Source organism: Thunnus albacares, chromosome 6 (assembly GCF_914725855.1).
Source record: "Thunnus albacares chromosome 6, fThuAlb1.1, whole genome shotgun sequence".
Lineage (NCBI taxonomy): Eukaryota > Metazoa > Chordata > Actinopteri > Scombriformes > Scombridae > Thunnus > Thunnus albacares.
Window position 1 is genome coordinate 12,984,150 of NC_058111.1, and position 23,637 is coordinate 13,007,786.

General features: G+C 42.2%; 1 protein-coding gene across 2 annotated transcripts; it reads right to left on the reverse strand.

Moving 5' to 3' along the window:
- Positions 1 to 452: 452 nt before the first annotated feature.
- Positions 453 to 23,599, reverse strand: zbtb16b (zinc finger and BTB domain containing 16b). Of its 2 annotated transcripts, none has more exons than XM_044354006.1 (7): positions 23,409 to 23,599; positions 17,874 to 19,146; positions 15,055 to 15,152; positions 12,653 to 12,739; positions 3,308 to 3,478; positions 2,036 to 2,203; positions 453 to 1,123 (listed from the first exon to the last, which is right to left on the reverse strand). In XM_044354006.1, the coding sequence occupies exons 2-7, from the start codon at positions 19,049 to 19,051 to the stop codon at positions 894 to 896; spliced, it is 1,932 nt and encodes a 643-aa protein (XP_044209941.1). In that variant the 5' UTR covers positions 19,052 to 19,146; positions 23,409 to 23,599; the 3' UTR covers positions 453 to 893. The 2 variants fall into 2 exon arrangements, with proteins under 2 accessions (XP_044209941.1, XP_044209940.1); XM_044354005.1 differs by lacking the exon at positions 23,409 to 23,599 and adding an exon at positions 20,337 to 21,350.
- Between the last annotated feature and the right edge of the window lie 38 nt (positions 23,600 to 23,637).

Sequence of the window (23,637 nt, forward strand, 5' to 3'; positions counted from 1 at the left end):
TGTGTGTGTGTGTGTGTGTGTGTGAGAGATAGAGAGAGAGGGGGAGGGAGAATATCTGTGTGTGTATGTTTGTGTGCACTAGGACTGAAACAAGTCATCAGATAACAAAATGTTGGTAATTAATTGATCGTTTATGTAAATTTTCAGGGAATAATACTAAATATTAATTGTTTCCTGCATCTCAAAATGTGAGAATTTTCTATAGAGCTGCAACAATTAATCGGTTGAGAGAAAATGAATCAAATTTTGATAATTTTTTGAGTCATTTTTTAAAGGAAAAAGTGTGAAATATTCAGTAGTTCCCGCTTCTTAAATGTGAATATTTTCTTGTTTCTTTACTTTTCTATGATAGTAAACTGAAAAGCTTTGGGTTGTGGACTGTTGGTCGGGACAAAAGAAGACTGCATCTAGGGCTTTGGGAAACATTTTATAGACCGAACAACTGATCGATTAATCAAGAAAATAATCGATAGATTAATCAAAAATGAAAGGAATCATTAGTTGCAGCCCTAATTTGCTGCTTTTCTCTTTGGGCTGGACTGTCATCTTGTCACAAAGAGGTGACTACTTTCTGACATTTTTCAGACTAAATGATTTATTACTCAATAGTAAAAATAATCAATAATGACAGTAATTGTTTGTTGCAGCCCTAGCATGTACACACATTTGCATCATGCTTGCATGTCTCTGTTGTCAGGTAAAAACCTTGTATCTACCAGAATGACAACTTCCCACAATGCATTTTTCAATTTTTTTTTTTTTTTTAACCCATAGAGATTCACGTAATCTATCAGCATCAGAGTTAAAAGGTTTTCACCCAGCAGTGACTGTGTGTGTGAGTGTGTTTGTGTGTGTGTGTGTGTGTGAGACTGTGCATGAGGTCCAAGTCCCGCTCAGACGTAACAGACGTACAGGTAAGTCTTTTCTATCCTCCAGTCTGCCGGCACCTCCTCCGGTTTGTGGCCCTTCATGTGCTTCTGCATGGCGGCCAGGCTCGGGCAGAAGTCCTGGCAGATGGTGCACTGGTACGGAGACGCTCCGTTGTGAGTGCGCAGGTGCTTGATCATAGCCGAGTAGTCTCTGGACCGTTGGTGACACAGCTTACACTCGAATGGCTTCTCACCTGAAAAATTCAACGATACAGCATTAACCTTGTAGACCTGAAGCCAGAGGCCGGCCAGGTGAAATAGGATTCACCTGTATTTCAGTCCACTGTATTTGTTGTGGTATTGAGTGGTGTGTGTGTGTGTGTGTGTGTGTGTGTGTTTGTGTGTTTGATCTCCAGAATGAGACCTATATCGGTTTGCTGACAGACAGCGTCATCCACCAGAAATACGAAGGAGGTTTCTCTCTGACCACAGTGACATATCAGATAGTGGTTAGTAAAATGTAGCTGGAGAGAAATTTTGACTTGTTGAACATTTTAGGGATTTAATTGAATTGTTCATTAGTAGTTAATATGAAATAATTCAATATAAAGACACTCAGTTAAGATTTATTCAGTCTAGGTTTAAATAGATTTCAAGGCCATTTATTAAAAACGTTACCTCAATTTACTATGAAAAAACAGAAAATATTTACATTTGACAAGCTTAATCAGAAAATATTAAATGATTAATCAATTATCAAAATTGTTGCTGATTAATTTTCTGTTAATCAATTAATCAACTAATCATTGCAACTCCAATTCTACAGTATATCTTTCTTATTGTCAACAGTCCCATGAAAAGACCAAAACTGTCAATATTTTCTGACTTCTCTACCTTGTGTGTCAAAGTCCATTGTTATATTTTCATAAAGGCTCAATAATATCTTAAACAGCTGAGCTTTGTAGTTTTTATCAAATGTTACATGAACAGGAGCACAAGGTGCATTTTTCAGGGACTGTTTTCTGCCAGTGGATTAATACACATTTCAAGCGATTACAGCAGCAGAACGGTGTACGTGGGATCGTCTCAAAACAAAGTCAGTGTCGATGTTCATAATAATGAAGGAACATGTCACCCAGTGCGACAATTCCTCTGACTTCTCTCACCTGTATGTACACGGTAGTGTGTCTCTAGCTGGTGTTTGAGGCTGAACCTCTTCCCACAGCCGTTGCATTCATAAGGCTTCTCTCCTGTGTGGATGCGTTTATGGCCCCTTAGCGTGCCGTCGTCTCTGAAACAGCTCCCGCAGAATTCACACTCAAACGGGTGATCGCCTGAAAACACAGTCATGTCACAACAGCAGCCACAACACAAACACAGCCTATTATCTCATGAGAGGCATTTAACGCTAACTTTATCCTTGGCACGACATGATATAGTGCATATGTAACTGCATAGGTCAAATAGTCACAGAGCCCCTTCTGCACATGCATATCAAGCAGGGGAATATTTGTGCTTTCAGATGTTGCTAATGTTATGACATGAGGACACTCCCCTTGGCTGTCTGCTAATAGCTAATAAAAGTCCTCCAGGCATGTGCTGCTCTGTTCTCTATACTGTAGTTAATCTATTTCTCTCCTAGGCTGAGGGTTTGACTCATCTCCAATGACCTATGTGCCTCATTATCTCAGTGTCCACAGCAACAGCCAAGTCAGAGGATACATTGCTCTCCTCATTACAGGCCGATTCTCCCCAATCCCCCACCCCACTGTGGAGCAGATGACATTTACAAAATGTTACTTCCAAGCAGAATGGCATACAAACAAGATACGCTGCCATGGCCAAAACTCCCTTCACTTCTGTCTCTTCACATCAATTATGTATTTCTCCTGTCTAGACATCAAGCCGTCCTGACAGCTGGGAGTGTTATTTAAGGTAAAAGAAGAAAGGGGGACATCTTTTCAGTAAATATCTCTCCGTCTCCTGCGGCTCTAAGACTCACCCTCGGTAGAACACACAGACAAGTCATTTCCATTTGCTTTCCCTTCAATATTTATTTGGGTTTCCTCTATCATTTTGGGTTAACCACACTAGAACTGACAGCTGTGAATTGCAGAAGCCCAAAGGCTGTCTAAGAACCCAAAATATAAACAGGATGAAATTGCCCAAATTATGCACCGGCCATAACGGTAGAGTGCTGTCATCAGAGAGGTGAGTCATTTTATACAGAAGGAAAAAGGAGGATGGGAGAGGATGCATGCAAATCAACTAAAACCTTAAAGCCAATAACCTGAGGAATTTAACCCATATACAGAAATAAATACAGCTGTCTTTGTCTTCAAAGGCAGTTTCAACATATGCATGCTTTTGACAATACATTTTGATGTTATATGACAGGAGATAACACTATAGACAAGGGTGATGGTGCAAATGATTACCTGAATGCGAGCGCAAGTGTCTTTTGAGTGTGGTGTGGCTAGGGAAGGGGCGCTCACAGTGGCTACAGATGTAGCTGTGCATGCCTGCATGGACCTCCATGTGCTGCTGCAGGGCCTTCTGGGTCTGGAAGCGCTTTGCACACAGCAGACAGAACACCGCCATGTCAGTCCCTGGAGAACGCACAAGACACAGACGCACAGTTATTTTAGTACCATACACAGAAAGGGCCTTAAGTGGGGAAACTGGGTCACTTCAACTTTTGTGTGAGTCCTCTGAGGGAAAAGCTTCTTTCAAAGAGCAAGTGCCTCTACCTAAACTAACTCCCCTAAAAGCCCAGAGGCACTTTCAACTGTGAGTCTTTATACATTCTATTTTAAACCATGAAAGTCATTGTTTTCTTTAAGAATTTCCCACACAATGCACAGCATGTCAATCACACAATCAATGGCTCCTTCCTGGTGTGTTAGATGTGTAATTATTCTCTTCATTCCCCATCAGGAGTCAGCTCCAGCCTGTGAAGTCCTCTGTCTCTGTGCTTAAAGAGCGGCTGATAGTAGCTCCACCCTAAATGATGCCTACACTATGCGCTCTGTGCAGAATGTTAAGTAGTGATATCAAGCCATTAAAGGCAGGACTGCAGGAAAAAACACAATCCAGTTTAATCCTGTGTGTGACCTGGCATCTCTTTGGGGCTGCTTTCCTGTTGCACAGAGTGTGGAGAGGAATACAGATAGGGAGTCGCTGGCAGGGTAGTTTAAGTCAAAATGGCTATGTGAAGAAGATACATTGGCTGTCATACAGTCAACACTTGTGTACGCCAGCACTCAAATCCATTCTGGCATTCACACCGATGCAAATTCATATGTGTGGTAAGACTGAGGGACTGGTTAATCAGTCGCATTGGACATAATGTGCATGTCCTGGAGAGTAAGGCTCTAATGTGAGATTATGAGGTCCTTATTTCTCTGTCTGCTCAGGTTGCAGATCATTTACAATGCTAGCAGGTCCCATTGCTCCTGACTCAGATTCAATCAGACATCTCCAGCGGAGGATCATTAGTAAACAGAGGACCGTGCCAGCACTTCATTGGAATTCAAGTGGGGTTGCTGTGTCGCATTTAAAATGCAGTCTGATGAGGTCCACTAAATCAAATCATTTGTTACTGTTATTGAAGTGCCTTGAGGCAACTGGCAATTAAATTGGAATTAACGCAGGGAAAGGGATACAGCACACTCATACTAAGAGGGAAGAGTGTCAGACACTTGCTTTAGGTTCAATCAAGTTAACAGACAAGCCTGTTCAAAGTAGAAAGAAAGAGAAACAAATCACGTAAATTCACATTTTTAGATTAGATTAGATTCAACTTTATTGTCATTGTGCAGAGTACGGGTGCAAAGCCAATGAAATGCAGTTAGCGTCCAACCAGAAGTGCAAAAATACAGTATTATTTACAGATGAGTGCAGGAAAGTAAGTGCTACAGCATAAGTGATAATATGTCTTCCAATATGTACAGTGATGAACGGTGGAAAGTTACAATATACAAATATTATATATGTAAATATTTTAAATACGTCTGTACAGAGGAAAAGCAGACAGAGTTAGAAAATAGGTTGTATACATGAACAGCAATTGTACATTTGGTAAAGTATGCAGAGTATAAACAACATATGTATAGTTGGTTATGTGTACAGTAACATTATTTGAACAGTGTAGGGGTTCAGACTGCAAAATACGAATAGTGCAAATTGCATGTTCATTAAAGTACTGTAAACAGTGCAGTAATAAGTGCAATGATGCTATTAAAGTGGTGGTGTGGAGTGCAGGGTAACAGCCTCAGGAAAAAAGCTCTTTCTGAGCCTACTGGTGCAGGAGTGGGGGCTCCTGTAACGCCTGCCGGATAGGAGGAGGGTGAAAAGACCATGGTTAGGATGAAAGACATCCTTGATGATGTTTCTTGCCCTGCCCAGGCGGCGCTTGTGATAAATCTTCTTGATGGTCGGTAACTGGGTGCTGGTGATGTGTTGGGCAGTTTTCACCACCCGCTTGAGTGATTTACTGTCTGATGCGGAGCACCACACTGAGATGCAGTTCGTGAGTATGCTCTCAATGGTTCAGTGGTAGAAGTCCCCCAGTAGTCTGGGACACAGGTGAGTTTTCTTAAGTCTCCATAGGAAGTAAAGGCACTGTTGTGCCTTTTTAACTAGGATCGAGGACTTTAGGGACAAGGTGAGATCATCTGAGATGTGGATGCAAAGGAACTTGAACTTAACACACACTCCACTACAGCTCAGTTTATGTAGATGGGGGTATGTGCATGGCTCCCAGCCCACCTGAAGTCCACAATGATCTCCTTGGTCTTGCTGGTGTTTGAGCCATAGAGAGGAAAGCAGTCATGGTTGAACAAGGAGTACAGAAGAGGGCTAAGCACGCAGCCTTGTGGTACGCCGATATTCAGGGTGGTAGTAAAGAAGGAGTCTTACTTAACAGACTGTTGTCTATCAGTCAGAAAGTCCAGAGTCCAGTTGCAGAGGGATGTGCTGATACCAAGCTGGCTAAGCTTGGAGATAAGTTTGAAGGAGATCAGAGTTAAATGCTGAACTGAAGTCTGTGAACAGCATTCTAACGTAAGAGTTGTGTCAGAGCAGAGTGGAGTGCCGTGGAGATGGCATCCTCTGTTGACTTATTGTTGTAGTAGGCTAACTGGTGTGGGTCCAGTGTGTAGCAGGCAGGCAGGATTTCAAGTGTTAAATTTTGAGGGATAAATCAAAAACATTTGCCATGCATTGTTTTCTAATCCACATATTACAATTTGCTCAAACAAAGCCAAAGACACTTTTTGAGACTCAACATTTCACAGATGTGCAGTTTGACGCAGACACACAAAACCTCTTCTTTTGAAATTACGGCTCTCCTTTTTGAACATAGTTTTGAAATTTCCCCCCGAAAAGACACTAATAGAACCGATCATTCGTAATCATTAACAGAAAGAAGATGGGATGAAAGACATTCCCTGATCTGCAATCCTACAGGGAGGCGATCCAGTGGAATGTACTGCACCTGTTCAGAGGCTTTGGCCTGTGGACTTTAGCACAAAGGGCACACAATGAGGTTCAGGCCCTCATTGACCAAGCCCATTAGTCATAGGCTCCTCATGCAACTCCTACAATCCCTTTCTTTATGCTGTCAGCTAATGACCAAGGACCTTTCTCACCCACGGATCACAATATTTTAGTTGAAGACAAAAGACCTTCCATTCTCAACGCCTCTGCACCCTCCCCACTCCGAACCGCTGACCATACAGGAAATCCTTTCACTGTCTAACCAGCTTTACTGTCTGCCTGAGTCATACCTAACTAATGCCTGCTCACTATGCACTGTGCAGCAGTGAAGTCTGGGTAATGACATATCTAAAAATGGCTAAAGACATTTAAGAAGCAGAAAATGCAGTCTCTGCATGACCTGTGATATAGAGCCTTGTTCCACTTTAACCAGTTTCTCTTGCAATATTTTCTGCAGCCAGCAGGGGGAGTACTTTCTGTTCCAAAGTGTCCAGACTGGTCACAGTTACTTAAAGTGGAGAGCCCTCAACTAACTGAATAACACAGTATCCAACTTGTAGATACTTCAAAGCTAATTATTTTCTTTCCAAACACTCCTTATTAACAATCATATATTGTTAATATATGATTGTTGCGCACTTTCTTCTGTCTGCTCAGAAAGTTTAACATCCTGGCTTCTTTGTGGAGGTAAATCGTTACTCCCTGACACTCGCAGACACTCACAGATCTATATCCTGATCCTCCTTCTGTCGCCAACAATACTGAAACTTGAGTAAAGAAATATGACAAATATTCTGTCATAAGAATCTCACTCTTGATCTCAGGTTGACACACGATGACAGCAGCTCAACAGTTGTTTTCAGTTTATTCTACGCAGCCGACGCTGAAAATAGAAATAACAAATAATATCTTGAAGTGTAAACAAAAACCTTCGGAGGCAGGGAAGTGTTTGTATGTGTTAGTGGTGGCATTTCGCCTTGCTGCGCCCTGTTAACTTTTCAAACAAAAAGGATTTGCAGTTGTAGAGTTTTCCAGTAAGCAGTAAGTAAGTGAAGAGGAGCTTCTTTATGAGAGAATAAGCCCTAAAGTTGGCTGTCATTGCCCCCTGCTTTCTCACCCTTAACCAGACAATGGGCTTGGGATTTGGGATTTAAGGCACAGGATGACCCCCTGACCCTTGGCCCTCAATGGGGTAAATACCATGTAATCAATGGTATTCCTCAAAGGCTGGAGAGTTGACTGAGCATTGTGTCTTGTGGGAGGGAGCCTTAACAGTGAGAATAATGATTTACTTTCAGGCAATGCTCCCATAATCCAGAAAATATAAACATTTTACTGTGTACATTACATTATTGAGCTGCATGTCTGATGCACAATTAGGTTAGTAATTCAGGACGGTTTGCGGTTGTTATGCTATTTCAGCATGTCTCCACTAAGACGATGCGTATGCTCATGTGATTTAACATGGTCTGCCTTCATACATCTGCCACTTATTCAGTTCAACTGAGGTGGGAGCCAGCCAGGCTCTCACGCTGCCTAAGAAACAAAACCATGTGTCTAGGCAACCAGATAGGATCATGGTCCTTGTTGGGGTGAAGTGTTCAAGCTAATCCCTTCATTCACAAATAAGCGCAGCCTGTTTCTTTTCAAGCGGCAAACAAAAGTTTTCCCACCCTGAGAATCTGGGAGTAAACCCACTGCAAATTGAACAAGAGATTGTATTCAGTGACGACCACAAATCTGTATAATTTCTTCTGTGTTCATCTTAACTTTAGTTTCTGGAGCCCACCAATTAAACTGATTGATTTGTGAATAATTTCTTTTTAAATCTGCTAAATTATATGGAAACAAAACGTCTCATTTTAATGAGTATTTTGCAAATAATTGTCTTTATTTTAATAAATACTAGCAGAATTTGATCTATCACGGAGCTTGTTTCAGTAAATTGTGAATGACAGCCAAATCAAAGCTAAACAAATCCCCCGCTGCTATTAAAAAAGGAAAGGAATTTAACACAGTTTAAAATATTACATCATGTCCTATCATGTCCGCCAGTTAGAGTATGCAATGTGACGACACTAACTATAAACCATGTCCTAAGGCCTTTCTCAGTGTATATACAGTCATCTGCTGGCTCAGTTCGCCCAGTTCACCCAGTTAAACATACACAGTCATGCAGGCTGCATTATGTGCTAGACCTCACATGACCCTGTGTGTTCATGTTACTACTGTATGTGTTCATGAAGACAGCTCCCTGTAGATGTGGTGGCTCTAGAAGCACACACATACACACACACACACACACGTACACACACACAAACGCTACAGTACCTTAAACAACCCCGGGCACTCATCAGTAGACTGCTAATCTACCTGAGTGAGGAACAACCGACTCAATAATTAATGCAACAAGAGATACGTTGCTCGTGTTTAACCACCATTCCATGGACCAGTTTATTGAGGTCACACTCGGTTTCAGCCGCCTCAATTCCAAGAATGTTTACAATATTTTCTCCATCTTACTGTATTTCACTACAAGTGAAATGACAGCGGCTCACAGGGCTTTGTGTATCATGACAGTCGGTGCAAATAAATACTGGAGGGGGCACAATGGCAAAATGGAGCACCATTCATTTCAGTTTAAGGCTTGTATGAATTACAACCGGGTATTAACAGGAGGATGCAGTGTGATGACGGACATGCAATTAGGCAAGCTAAAAGGTCTGCTTTAAGAGGGCTGCATTATAAAGTCCAGGCTGTATCTGACTGGACTACAGCACTGTTTAATTAGGGCTCGGACAGAAGGTAATATTATTCACTTGATGAAGCAGCCTGTAATGTGTGGAAACAGTGCAGCTGCTGTGAGTACACAAAGCCAGCACTCTTATGGCCTTTGCCTTGAAGGCAAGGTGGCAAAATGGTTAGCCAGCATGGTTTGAAGCATATACAGTTGATTTCTGTGTGTGCTGTAGATAAGCTTCAGTCTTGGGTTTTCCAAAAATTGAAAGCTTGGTGCCCCAGAGCCTCGACTTGCTCTGATGAAACAAACCCCTTTGTTGTGAGAGCGATTCGGAGACAGATCCATTCTTTTATTTTGGGCACTGGCAAGTAGGTCAGAGGAGACTATGACAGTGCTGTAGTGAGGAGTAAACAGCAGCACATGATGTTGTTTTCCTCTTACTCCTGGCATCCAACACCAACAGCAACCCTCTTGCCTTCAGGAAGTCCTCACATACCCCCTACCCCCTTCCCACAGTCCACTCCGCCCCCATCCCCCCTGCCCCCCTCCTTCTCTCTTTGATCTCAAACTTCAGCAACCCACGGCCATTCACCTCTGACATATCAAAATGGCTAAAGAGACTTTCACTGTAAACTAGTCTTACAGCCAGTGTTGCCAAATTGCTTCAGAGTAAGGTCTCCCAAAAGTAGTATTATTTCCCCTCCAGAGGAGGTGGACAGCAACGTTGCAGCTGCTGAGGTCTGACAAGTGTTAATCTGCTAAGAGGAAACTCATTTGGCTCACTGGTTATGCCACATGGCAAATTAAAGTTGTGGCAGCACCATCGGCACTGAACGCTGAAAGACACTGCGTGTTTTAGTGGAAGTAAAATACCAGGTGATAGTTATTAAATGTAAATCTTTGCACGGAGTTGGAGAAATGTCATCATTTCCTCACATAACCTCAACACAGCTGATTAAATTACTTGTAGCTCATGTCATAGCCTGTGAGACCTACAATAAAAGTCAGTTAAAAAAAAGGGTTCATGCGTCACAGAAGACTAAGCTGAGACCATGACAAAACGAGAGAGTAATGCCCTCCTGTACCCTGCTCTGGAAACACTGCCAAGCTGAAACCGAGCTCTGGGTGTTTACAACTCGGGGAGATGAGGGTAGAAACTTCTGGGCATCGTTAACACCCCTCCATGTCCACATCCATTAACTATTCATACTGTGTGTGCCACCTGGAGTTACAGTTACATGCCAATGCTCCTGAGAGGGTTATCACCTTTCTCTGACAGTTGCAGAAAAGGTGTGGATTCAGACACTGTCAGGCATATGTACCGTCTGACAACAATACAGCTTTTTTTTTTTTCCACGGTTGGAGAGGTTTGAGTCAAACACTGGTTCACAATTTTTCCAAGTGTGTCATAAGATTATTTTGTTAACTCCAAAAAGGAAATTGCAGGTGCCCATGTGAATATTTGAAACAGGTTTTACTTGTTTTAATCTGTCCTCCTGTCCACACTGAAAAGATCCCTACAGTGTAAGTGATAGCGGACTAAAGCTGCAGTCGTCCTTCTGTGCAAAACTGTATTCAAAACTTTATCTGATGTTAATATCAGGCTCCAGCCGTCCAATTTAATCAAATCAAGCCTTTTTTTAGTACAAATTCCCTTTTTTGTTACTATTCTCCACTGCAGCTCAACTGGGAAACACTGTCCGCAGAAACAAAGAGAGAATTTTATACTAAAAATACTTTAACTTTGGAAGATATTCACTTGACATTTTTGCACATAACAAGGACTGCGGATTTTGTCCCCTATCACTCCCACTGAAAGAGCATGAGGAAGCGATCTTTTAATGCCTGTTAAGAACAGACAGAATGATTACAGCGATGTTCACACGAGCACCTGACTATTGTTTTAAGCCAGACTAGAATATTTGTGAACCTATCCTTTACTCTTGAGTATTCTCCCATGAGCTTGAAGTGAAAAATAGTTAAAGTACCACTTTACAACAAGGGTAACTCATAAAGTTGTTAGTAATGATTTTTATCAGTTTAGCTTTAAAGATCAGTATTAAGCTGGTTGGTTGGTTACCAGCCTGCTGTTAATCATGTTATTGTAAATCATTGAAGCATTTTTCTTTTGCTCAGAAGTTCTGAGGCTTTCTTTCAGAAGTTATCAGGCGTTAAACAATTCACAGGAGGGGTCATTCCTCATTAATCAAAGAGCTCAAAACACAAAGCAAATCACAAACCTAAAAATGCTTAGTTTAATATTGGCACACATCCAGACAACCACAAGAGGTCTTTATATTTATTTACTTTTATGGATTATTACGGACACATTGTTGTATACTGTTTTATGTGAGCTTGTGTGGTGGGATTTAGCATTTGTTTTACATGTTTTTATGATATGTTTTATGTGTAATATGTTCAACTCTGTGTGTGGTCTGTTTCATCTGGCTCCAGGACAAATTTCCACTCTGGTCATAAATTAAGTTGTAGTTGATAGAGAAAGCATTAATTACTTATTACCTGTTATAAAGTCATTGCTGAGAACTTGTAAACTCTTTATAGGTCTATTCTAATTATACATTGACACCAAAAGTAATAATAACACTCCTGATAATAGTAACACTCTTACAGTAGTACCATTAATAATACCAATACTGATCTACCTATTTACTTACTTTGGCTTTTTCTTGGTTATTATGAATTTTATTAATGGGTTAATTCTCCCTTGTTTTCTATATTGTCCTCTCTGTCTTTCTTTCTATCTCCTTCTTTCTCTTTTCTCCCTCATGTAAAGCACTTTAGAACCTCTGTTTTGGAAAGTACTTCATATAAATAACATTTTCTTGCTACTAATAATATAGAAGTCTGGGCAGGAGGGTTTTTAGAAATTTATGTGAAAGATGAAAATGACTTCAGCTCCTCAGGCAGGTTTTTCTAAATTCCAAAGAGCCAAGATTTTAAATCTCTAAATCACCATCCAGGTTTGTGCAGCCAAAAGACACACAGCCTTTACGAAAAAAAACTATTTGGATTCGTCCTGATGCCAACTGTTAATGCCACACATATTCTGTACAAGAAAAAGTTGTGATTCAGACATTTTCTTCATCTGAGATCATTGCAAAAGTCAAAAAGTGTTCATCTTGTTGTTGTTGACTGTGCGAGTGTAAGGTAAATAATTCCACAGCCGGAGGTGAGGATAGTATGTCTGTGAAGCTGTAATGCTGGCACTCTAAAGCTACTGCTGTAACGAAATGGCATGCAGTGGCTCTGGATGCCAAGAGATATTAGTGGGTGATATTATCAACAGGGAGGTGGCCTCCCACCTCCCTGTTGATAAATTATGGAGCATCATGACAGGAACAGTTTAACCCAGCCAGCATGACAAGCAAGTTTAGACCCACGTTCACAGGTCCAGTAGTCACGGCTTACTAGACAGCTCAATGCATGCTGCCCAGGTTAAACGTGTGTGTGTGTGAGAGAGAGAGAGAGAGAGAGAGAGAGAGAGAGAGAGGAATGTTAGTGCATGCACACGTTTGTAAAATACCTGTGTGTGTTTGCCTGTGGGCTTCCAGAGCATCCTCTGAGGAGAATGTTGCTCCACACTGATCACACACCAGCGCCTCTGCAGGAGCTGTAGATAAAATCAAATTAATAAGACGGTATCTTGATCAGACAGTTAACACAAACATGTGTTTTGTAATTGCAGACTATGTCAGTTAATGTAGCATTTAAAGAAATACTGGGGGGGGGGGAAGCAACAAGAGAGGAACAAAGGCGCCCTATTTCAAAAGTCACCAAAGAGCCTCGCTTGTCACACACTTGTGCTTTTCAGGTGTTAACACAAGGAAGCAAATGCACACAGTACAATGGAGCAGAGGAAACCGCCATAAAAACACAACTCAGGACAAACAAAGGCACCAGACAGGGTGCAACGGCCCTTCTTCTTGACAAAAAAGAGCTGAGCTGAAGAGTTTTATTTACCGTGCCCTGTTATCAGTCTCTGAACAGTGAGCAGACTGTCTGCCTGAGAGGCCACAGAAGGACTGGGTGTTCTCTCTACAGCAGACGCTTCCTGCCTGCGGCACATCCCTTTATCAAAAAAACACTTCAGAGTCAACACCCCAAATCCCATCGCATACAGTGTAACTACAGTTCCCAGTTCACCTTTGGAATGCCCTTGTCTATTCTGATGAAGACATGAAAGACATGAAAGTATGCATACTGCTTGCAGAAATGCTCAATCCTTGTTCTGCACTCACCTCACACCTGCACAGACAGACACATAGGACAGATACGCACGCACACACACACATTCTCTCACACATGCGCACGCGCACGCACACACAGCTGTTTGGATGTGGGTTGGCTCTCACAGAGATGTAAATCGGTTGCAGATCCATACTGGCCCAGGGCTCATTCACTGATCTATTTTCTGCTCAGCTGGCTTTAAATGAAGTTAAAATGACTCATTAAAACACCCACAAGCTTTGGGAACTCTGAGCGCTACAGCCTAAATGTGGTCCTCTTTCAACTCTTATGATGCCTCTATACACAGACACTGTGCCACTGTTCCCAGTGTTGCACACAAATAACAAAAAAGCTCCAATCTGTTCATTTTTGAAAACAACAATTTTTGAAAACAAACCGTTACTGTTTTGGAACGGTGCGTTTTGTTACACGGAGCAAAAAATAAAACTTGGTAGAGAGGAGTTTATATAGTGGTAACACTACAGCAGTGTTGTAGATCCTGATGTTGTGTGACGCTGTCCAGTGTGGTGTGTTGTGTTGTGTGAGATTGTGTGATAAGGGAAGAAGAGAACATAGTGCATTGTCTTGTGCAGTCAAAGGCACGGAGTGTGCTCTCATCCATAAACCATCAAACTGTCTCCAGACGCGGCTGCAATCGTCCTCCATCAAAACACTTTGTCTGGCATACCAAAATAAGAGCCAGCATCGAGCTGAATACCAAATCAGCCCATTAGAGCAGTGGAGCACTCGCTCCTTAGCAACCAGCGGGATCTAAGGCTGCTATACCGAAATACACAGTGACAAAGAAATGAGATCCACATCTCTTTTTTGTAGTATTATGGGTTGACACATTGGGATGTTGAGAGTTTATGCAAAAATTCAAATCAGGTTAAAGGTATTGCTGTTGTAGATGTCACTGAGAATTGAAAATCAAAGCATGTTGTCGAGGTCTGAGAGTAAGACAGTATGTGTGTTTTAGGGTTATTCAGAGGGTATAGAAGAAGCAAAAGGGACGACTCAGGTGAAGTCTTTTGTGAGTTTAAAGAAGCAGATTCTCTCTCATCTGTCAGCAGGATGTCATTCCCGAACAATCCTCAGAGAAACAGGCGGAGAGGACAGGGACCTCGCCTTGTCTATACACATTTTCCAACTGAGGTTTCTGTTTCTGTTTTAGTTTCATTTTTAGTCCCTGATCCCCCCCCCTCAACCCCCCCACCCCACCCTCCCCCTCTGCTCCTCTTTCTCTATTTTGGATAAAGTAGCTGGGAGAGCAGTCAGGTCTGATTAAGTCTGCATTTGGGTACAGTGTGTTCCTGGACACACATCTGCGAGCGAGCCATCACACACGCTTCGGAACACTGGCAGAACACCCAGGCCTGCCGGCAGCTGATGATGTCATCACTCAGAAGGGGCAGAGCTGGCGAGCTGCCAGAGTCTCTCCGAAAAAACACAGAAACGATTCAACGGAGAGAGACTAGAGAGAGACAGAGAGAGGAGAGGAGAGGAGAGGAGAGGAGAGGGAGGGAGAGGTACACAGACCTAAGCATGGAAAAGAAAGCATGATCCAAGTATTCGGAGCAGCACTAACTGGTAGGAGGAGGGGTTGTAGTATGAACAGGTGCATTTGAAAGGCCGACTATCAAGAGACTTCATAAGCACTGAATACTGTGAGATGAGAGTGTGAGAGTTACTAAATACCTGTGTGAGACAGCATGTGCATCCTTAGCCGCATGCTGTCCTGGAAGTGTTTGCCACAGTATTCGCAACCGTGGCCCTTCTCCTCGTTATGCAGCCTCCTGTGGAAAGACAAACACTAATGTGAGCGCGTTAAAAGCGAGAAGAACAGAGAGAGCGCACTTGTGATAATAAAAGTATCTCATTTCTGCGCCTTTTTCTGTAAGGTCTCCCAAACCCAGAAGCATCATTGTCCTCATAACAAGAGGAGCATGTTTTAATTCCGGCAAGAATCCCTCGCTGAATGCAGCATCATTAGTGTAAGAGGCCCTTGGAGTTGTGAATCACAACGCATGAATGCTAAAAGAACACAGACAATAGGATATCTGGCTAATTTCAGAGTGCAGACATACGCGTGCCTCCACCCGCCAGCAATGCAAGACACTGGGCACGCACACAAACACGCATACTCACACAGCAAGTACATGCACGCAAACTCACATCCCAACATAACACTACACACACACACACACACACACACACACATACATACGCTTCTCCTGTAACAGCTATGAAAAGGAGAAAAAAAGATGATTCGCTGAAGCTCAGCCGGCAGCAAAACCTATCATATCATATCACACACATTCAAGCATGCAAGGCATCTGTACTGTTATCCTTATATCACCCCACTAAAAGCAGAGCAAATGGCCTAAAAAGACTCCAGTTAAACACACTACTGGGGTCAAAATAAATGGGTCCTGAGTTGCACTTTAGCACACACGAAATCAGTGACCAACATTAGATTTGACTGAATTTAATGATGACAATTTACTTGCACATTTACGTGAGATTTAAAAAGCTTCTATTTTGGGAATCGTGATTGCCCAGCAGTCTAAGGTGTGTACCATGATGTCCTTTATCTCCTGTCATCACTATCTTTCTCTCTGCATATTTCCTTTTTTCTTTCCACTATTAACTGTTTTAATAAAAGGAAAAAAAATACCATAAACACTACAAAAAGCTCCATTCCTAAAAAGTATAATTTTAATGATACTGACACGTTAAAATAAAAACATATTTTCCTAAATGCTGACTCTTTCTAATCTGACGCGCCAGATGGTTTGTTATACAGAACCATCTGAGAAGTCGTCCTTGGAAACAGTTTGGAAAAGGGCAGGCACTTTCATAAAAAAAAAAAAAAATACTTGGCAAGTGATTGGATGAATCATCTGTCTGTCACCGTCTTACCTTGTGAGGCAGCTGGATTTGTGAGATCACAAGAGAATACTCATAGGACGCTGATTGGTCCGAACCACTGGCGGTTCGGACACCAGTCAGCCTGACAAGATGGATTCTCCTGTAATCTTGTGATTCCAGCTGCCTCGCAAAGTAAAACTCTCCCCTCTATAAAGAATATAATTTATATTAGCAGACGTTTCAACATTTTGTCAACCGGGAAGATAATTTTACTGGATAGTAGTAACCATTAAAAATTCCCTAAAATATTTTAATCTTATAGTATCAACCATTTAGTCACCTTTAAAACTTTAGAACACAATTTATAGATTTCAACAAAGTAATGATCACTTAAGTAAAAATTTAAAATAAAATCTGTTTAATTTCCGAACTTTTCAATACTAAAACAGTGCCAGGAGATCTTCCTCTAACAACTCCAGAAAATGTCAATCTACACACCAGGTGTATGCTCAGTGACCTGGTTACAGACCTACAGCAACTATCACACCCTAAAGCGGTGCCACCAATGCAGCTCTTTCAACCTGTGGACATCGGCCTGTCTCCATGAGTAAGCAACGCGCATCACTAAATATCCCACAGGATGCTCTGTTTCACCGGGCGGTTTCTCAACTCCCAACTCTGGAGTGGCACGAGGCTGAAATGTCAGTCACAGGCGTGAGCGGGGAAAGGCTGGAGGTTGATGCTGAGATAGTAATCACGGGTTAGCTGCATATTAGGATTGGGGACTCACAGTCCTGTTTCTAATGATTAGTGGTGAGTCAAAACACTGCTAAGCACGCACAATTATAAACATCTGCAATCAAGTTAATGAGTTGCCATTGAGCTAGTTGCTAAGTTTTTGTGTACCATGACAAAATATGAACTGACAAGCTTATAAATAAATGAAAAATAAAAAAAAATAAAAAAGCAGAAGTTATCCATCATCTAGCTGAAGCGTCCAGTCTGGTCCCTGCTGAGCAGCTCTTCTCTGCTGCTGCAGAGGAATGCATATCAAATAGGCTGAGAGACAGCCTGTTGTGTGAGGCACACTTCAGCGCAAGTAATCAAACAGAATTTAGAAAAATAAGGCTTTGTAAATAACAGCGTTATGCGACACCAAGGCCTCTTTATATCAAATCCCTCACAAAGACCCAATTCAAAACTTCCCGAGACGTCTCACTGTTAAGACATGAGTGCAGGTGTCCCTGAGAAGAAATTAACATATTTGCTGTTGCTCCCTCCAGCTTTTAACTCTTGTCGCATTAAAAAAAATCCTTTAAACCGAGAGACTGTTAAATTTAAGAGACACGTGTCCAGTGCTTTTTTTAACAGCATAATTAAGTACTTAGCTTACATTCATTATACAACACACATGCACCTGCACATCCCTCACATATTTTATCAGACATAAGACATGTTTGTCAGTAACAGTGTTGAGCAGCAGTGGGTTTTTTTTTCGTTTTTTTTCAGCAAAATGTTATTGAGACTAAAACTGTGGCTCCTTAACCTGTAATTAGATTTCGTACCCTAATTTGATAATGTAGCACAGTAAAAATAGATTTCAAATATAATACAGGAAAATGTGTTGTTGTTTTGTGCGTTCTTACCTGTGCTGCTCCATGGCCTGTCTGCTGTGCAGCTGAAGCCCACATTCGCCACAACACTGCTGGCCTTGAGCCTGGCCCTCGTGCCTCATCCCTGCCGCAAACTGGCCCAGCCTGCTGAGGAGCTCCCTGTGCAGCAAGCCTTGGTGCAGCAGGCCGCTGTAGGCCCTCGGGTCCAGCGGCACGCCCAGGGACGGGGCCACTGACACGGACACTGGCATCATCCCCTCCCCTGTGTGGTTGGAGGGCGCAGAGTATATGGAGGCCAGATGTTTCTCGGCAATCCCGGGGAAACAGTCGACAGCGTTTCCCACCATTTGTGTTCCGTCCTCCGGGCCTGTGTGTAGCTCTCGAGCGCTGGTGATCACGCTGCTTCTCAGGGGTGTACCCGGGCCCTCGTCTCTGGGCTGATCTGACATGCAGCTTCCTTCCCCTGCGCTGGAGGACCTGCCCTCGCAGCCATTGGTATCATCCACCTGCATGCTTTCTGATTTTATACTTCTTGCAGGATCCAGGGGTGAGGCCTGGGATAACTCTGCACCGGGGTGCTGAGGCTGCTGGGAACTCTCCATGTCCACCTCTGTGTCCAGCTTGGGGCTCGATCCAGGAGCCACCTCGGGTTCTGCACCAGGAGAGCTCCTCTCCGTCATGTGGTACAGTGCGAGGTGGTGTAGGGCAGTGGGAGTGGTGCGGATGGGTCCATCCTGTATGGAATGCTTCTTGGACATCAACATGTGCCTCCAGTGCCTGGCCCGGCTGTGGTCACTGTGGTCTCCGGAGCTGTGATTCCTCACCGCCACGTCCTCGCTCTCCTCAGCCTGGATGGTCTCTAGCACCTTCAGGCACTGCTCCTCCAGGTACTCTATCTCCAGGATCTCAGCGGCGTACAGCAGGTCATCCAAATCCTCCGCTGTGGCCTGGAGAGAGGCGGTGTAGGCGTACTCCAGGATCTGCTGGAAGGTTTTGGGGGACAGGAAGTCCAGGGCGTAGCGCAGGCTACTGCGGTGGAACAAGATCTCGAACATTTTGCTGGTGCAGGCCAGGACGGTGCGGTGCGCTGGGAACTCCTGGCCGTCCACGGTGATGATGACATCACACAAGGTGCCAGTCAGACGCATCTGATTGGCCCTCTGCAGAAGCGTACTGGGGTGAGTGGGATTGTGGAGCTGGAGCACACCCATGTTTGTCAGACCCGTATCCACTCGCACCTTTGCTGAGCCCACGCATGAGGTGTGGCTGTCCTGCCTGCTTCACTTGCGTTCAGCTGGTTGTAGGTCTGTGGGTGGATGGAGGTTAGAGGATCATTAGTGCCTGCCTCACTCACAATGTGATTTAAAAGCCAGTTAATTACACTCCAGTGTACACTTGAATTAATGGTCAATCAATAGGAATATTTTTTAAAAGCACACAAATCACAACATATCAGAAAATTTTATGAAATGTAAAGCTTTAACTGATGTCTTCTGTGGTTTTTATTTCATGCACCCTACATGTTTATTTATTTGAATTAAGGACCAAACTGCAAACAACAGGTCGATAAGCGCAAAGCAACAGTTTCCATTGCAGGTGATTAGTCTGAGGTCTCGTTGAGAGCGGTCACGTCGCTGTAATAACGTCTGCATACTGAGAGGTGACGGTTCAATTTATCAAGCTCCTCACACACACACACGCACCCACTCTCTCTCCTTCTCTCTCTCACACACACACATCGATGCCCTCAACAGGTAGGCTTGCTATTAACAGACGCCTTGCAGGGCTGATTAGTTAATTTAGGCTGCGCACGTTCATGATTAGACGTGTTAAAGACAATTAAGCCGCTCTGCTAAAAACCCTAAATAAGTTATCAAACTATCATATTGATGAAAGCGTGAAAATGAAGCGCAATCCCGGCTCGGTGCGTGTTTTTTTCACTACATTTAAAAGCCTAAATGGCGATCAGGGTGATGATTAAGCTCTATATGATCTTTATTGTTGCAGGACCACTCAGCAGCACCTCGAGTGATGCTGACAGGCTGCATCCTCAACTACCCGCAACATCAGAGCGCATCAGGTGCAGACGCACAAATCCACCTTTAATATCCTGGCACATTGCGACAAATTAATGCCCACAACACGTGTATTTACTGCCTGTACGCTGTTAGAGGAAACGCGTCCCGCCAGAATAATAAAAGAGCCAATTTATCCAAAATAGTCACAAAAATGTGACGGTGAACTGAACAAGCTGCGATCCAGTCTGAGCTCAATCAAGTTTGTGAAATCCCAAATCAGACTGCGGGCGAACTTGGGTTGATTTCCACATGTCTGCTGTAAATGGAAATTATAATAACCCGCCACCAAACTGGCATTTCTCTCTAATTAATTATCTAAATTAGTCTGAGGCTGAAAAGTAGTTCATCGGAGCAGAATCACCTGACTGAAAATATCAGTAGGAATGAGAAAAGTAAAGGCTGTCACAGTTTCTCTTACCTCTTGTTTTCTAACGTCCTCCGCTGATTATCCAGGCAACATCATGGTTACACATTTCACAGTACCCGCTCCAAACTCAGTCCTGCTCCGAGTAAGCAAATCATCACCCAGGCACGGCAGTCAAGCACGCAGGGGGAAAGCGGGACTTCCGGGTACCGCTTTCAAAATAAGACCCCGTTTTGATAACCACGTGTTGAAAGGTTAAACAGATTGAAGAGTGATTATAATGTGGAGTGATTCATTGTTTCGATTAGCAAGAGGGAATGAGATTAATGGACTATCTTTGAGCTCCAAGTCCATATGTGGAGCGAAAATAGTCTTTAAAATAGATGATTATGTTCAGTAGGCGATTTGAGGGGGAACAAAGGGGGTGCCATCCCCCTTGTTGACCTGTCACCCCCCTCTCCATCCCCTCATAGCCGAGAGAGTGCAGGGACAGAGGGGTTGTTTAGTTGAATATGTTAGTCTACTCCTCATTGATCCTTGATCTGAGGTTTGCGCAAGTTAGAATCTATGGCTCCGACCATGGCTCTGAAATATAAGTAGCCTAACTGTGCTGTGTATTGATAAATCCATGGCGCTGTCCGTGGTGCTGAAGTAACAGACAGATTTGTAATTGCGCCTTTTTCTCTCAGTATCATCTTGGATCTACAATATTCTGGAAACTATATACTATAAATACTCAATTTTTATACTATATTGTAGCCTATATACTCTATAGGCTAGTGTCATGTACATGATGAAAGTGACAAGTAGAAACGTGTAGTCATGGAGGAGTGACAGGATCATAGAGACACACTGCTGCCTTTAGTATTCCTATAATATTCCTATAATATTTATGATCATTCAGTAGTGTCTGTGCTGCTGACAATACACCCCCAGACCAGAATATTTTAGTGGAGACATGACTACAGATATAGTTTTTACTATAGATGTTTGGTGTAACCTGCGAGTGGAGCAGGTAATGTAACTGAGGAAATTAACCTGCACTGACCCGACTGTGCTCAGCTGCTACAGTAGAGTAGAGGTAGAGTTTATACCATAAACTACAGTGTGTTTTGAAAAATAAGCATTATTAAAATTCTTAATGTCCACATCCAGTAAAAGCATCCGCCTACACAAAATATGTATTTAGCCTAATAACAGTTCTATTAAATCAAAATTATAATCGAAATTATAATATCAAGAATTAGGCTAGGCCTTTATGATAATCCTGCAGTCCTAGGGTTAAAAGTTGGACCATCCACCCTGTACAAAGCATCTACTGATTATGTTGCAACCAAATTTCATAATTTACAGCTAAGTGTTTTCAAAACATGATGCCTGATGTTACCAAATAATTGAGTTCAATGAAGATAACAGACTAGTCAAAACACCTCAGTCAATAATGTTAATTCTACACTGATATGCTGCTGTAGTGTTGATGTTACATGGAAAGAAAGCAAAAATATTGGTGTTGGCTGATGACCTTCTGGCTGAATATTTCTGCAATGAAAGGTTAGTTGTTACAATATTTACATTTTCCCATGAGTCCAAAAAATATTTCTGGAAATAACAGCTGCATCCTCTGTATAAACAAATCTTAAAGGATACATGAGTGTAACAGATATTGTTGAAAACAGTTGAATCGTCTCTGGTGAAGGTTCACTGAATCAGACACCTTCTGTCAAATCTCTAACTCACTTAATCCTAAATGTCTTTTGTGTTTCACATCTTCATTTTGTTTTACTGCTAAAAGTTTTACTAGACTGAAAAAGAAAATTGAGTTTTAACTCCCCAACAGTTTCAGGTTTAACATTTTTCACAGTGATCAGATTTATCAGTTCTGTGAGTTGAAAAACACTTTTACAAAATCTATCTAGAAACTAAAAGGGTATTAAAATATTGAGAAATAAACAGAAAAAGAACTAATTTGTCTTCAGAGTCACCAAAAATGAGGGTGTGCATTCTTGGTGTGTAAACAATTCTCAACAAGTTGGGGGAGGGGAGCATGAGTGACATGACTCAAACTTGTTAAAGAAAATTGAGATGTTACAACTGAACCCCTACTCCCCTTCTGCAATTGTTTTTTTTTTTTTTAACTTTTCTGAGGATTAAGTGTTGGAATGAAACAGGATTTTTGAAATACGGGGGCCCTGGCATCCTGGTGGTCCTACTGGTTTAAAAAACGCTGACCATGTGGTTCAAATCTGGCTGGGAACTTTTGTTGCAGCTCATTCCTCTCTCTTTGTTTCCTGTCAGCTCTCTACTCTCTCTAATAAAGGCAAACATGCCCGGTAATATTGGAAAGAAAAAGAGAAAGAAATAATGTCAAGAATTGAGTCCACCTCCTGCACCTTTCACTTAAAATGTCTTCAAAATATTTGAACTATTTTGTTAACTGTTGATTTATTTTATTGCACATTTTATTTTTTAATGTGAAGGTTTGAATTACTAAATTCTGGTGGGTAAATCTTTGTTTAAAAAAACATTAAATGTATTCAGTGAGAAATTTTGATCCAACACACCTGTCAATGACAATTTCTGGGGTCCAAGACTGAGACAATAAAACAAGACCTGAATCAATCAACAAAAAATTATTTGCCAACTATTTTGATAATTGACAAATTATTTAATCGTTTCATTTTTTAAGGAAAATACTAATATTCTCTGGTTCTAGCTTTTTCAATGTGAATATTTTCTGATTTCTTTTGTCATCTATGATTAAAAAACTGAATATCTTTGGGTTGCGGACTGTTGCTCAGGACAAAACGAGACAAACCTTGAGCTTTGGGAAACAGTGATCAACATTTTTTACAATTTTCTGACATCTTAGAGACCAAACAACTAATTGAGAAAATAACTGACAGATTAAGTGATAATGAAAATAATCATTGATTGCAGCTGTAGAGTCACCCGTCACCAAATGCATAGAGGGTGAAGTCCATGGTTGCTAAAACCTCAGATATCCAGAAAAATAATCGACACTGAGGGCATGATCTCAATACCCCAATTGTTACCAAAGCTCTGGATGGCTGTTGCACTGCACAGCTCATCACTTCTTTATCTGAAGTTTTGTTTTTTTTTTTTTACCCTTTTACGTGGAAGGCCACATCACCTAACATCCGGTATGTCGGTGGCTGCCTGCTGCTGACTTGACGGGCTGCAGATCATCACCGGGGCGACGTCACGGCTCTGAATGATCGCCCTCTGCTCCTCGTCTCTCCATCAGGGCTGCAATCAGAGACATCTACAGGGCATCTGAACTACTGACGGGCTACGAGGTTAGGACCAGTTTGTTGCCCTGGAATAAGAAGCAGAA

Excerpts from the sequence above, each read along its gene's own strand:
- zbtb16b (XM_044354006.1), bottom strand. The coding sequence starts at position 19,051 with ATGGGTGTGCTCCAGCTCCACAATCCCACTCACCCCAGTACGCTTCTG. Across the intron at positions 15,153-17,873 it reads CAGGCCATGGAGCAGCACAG|GAGGCTGCATAACGAGGAGA; the intron begins GTAAGAACGCAC and ends GTCTTTCCACAG. Across the intron at positions 3,479-12,652 it reads CCACAGGCAAACACACACAG|GGACTGACATGGCGGTGTTC; the intron begins GTATTTTACAAA and ends TGCGTTCTCCAG.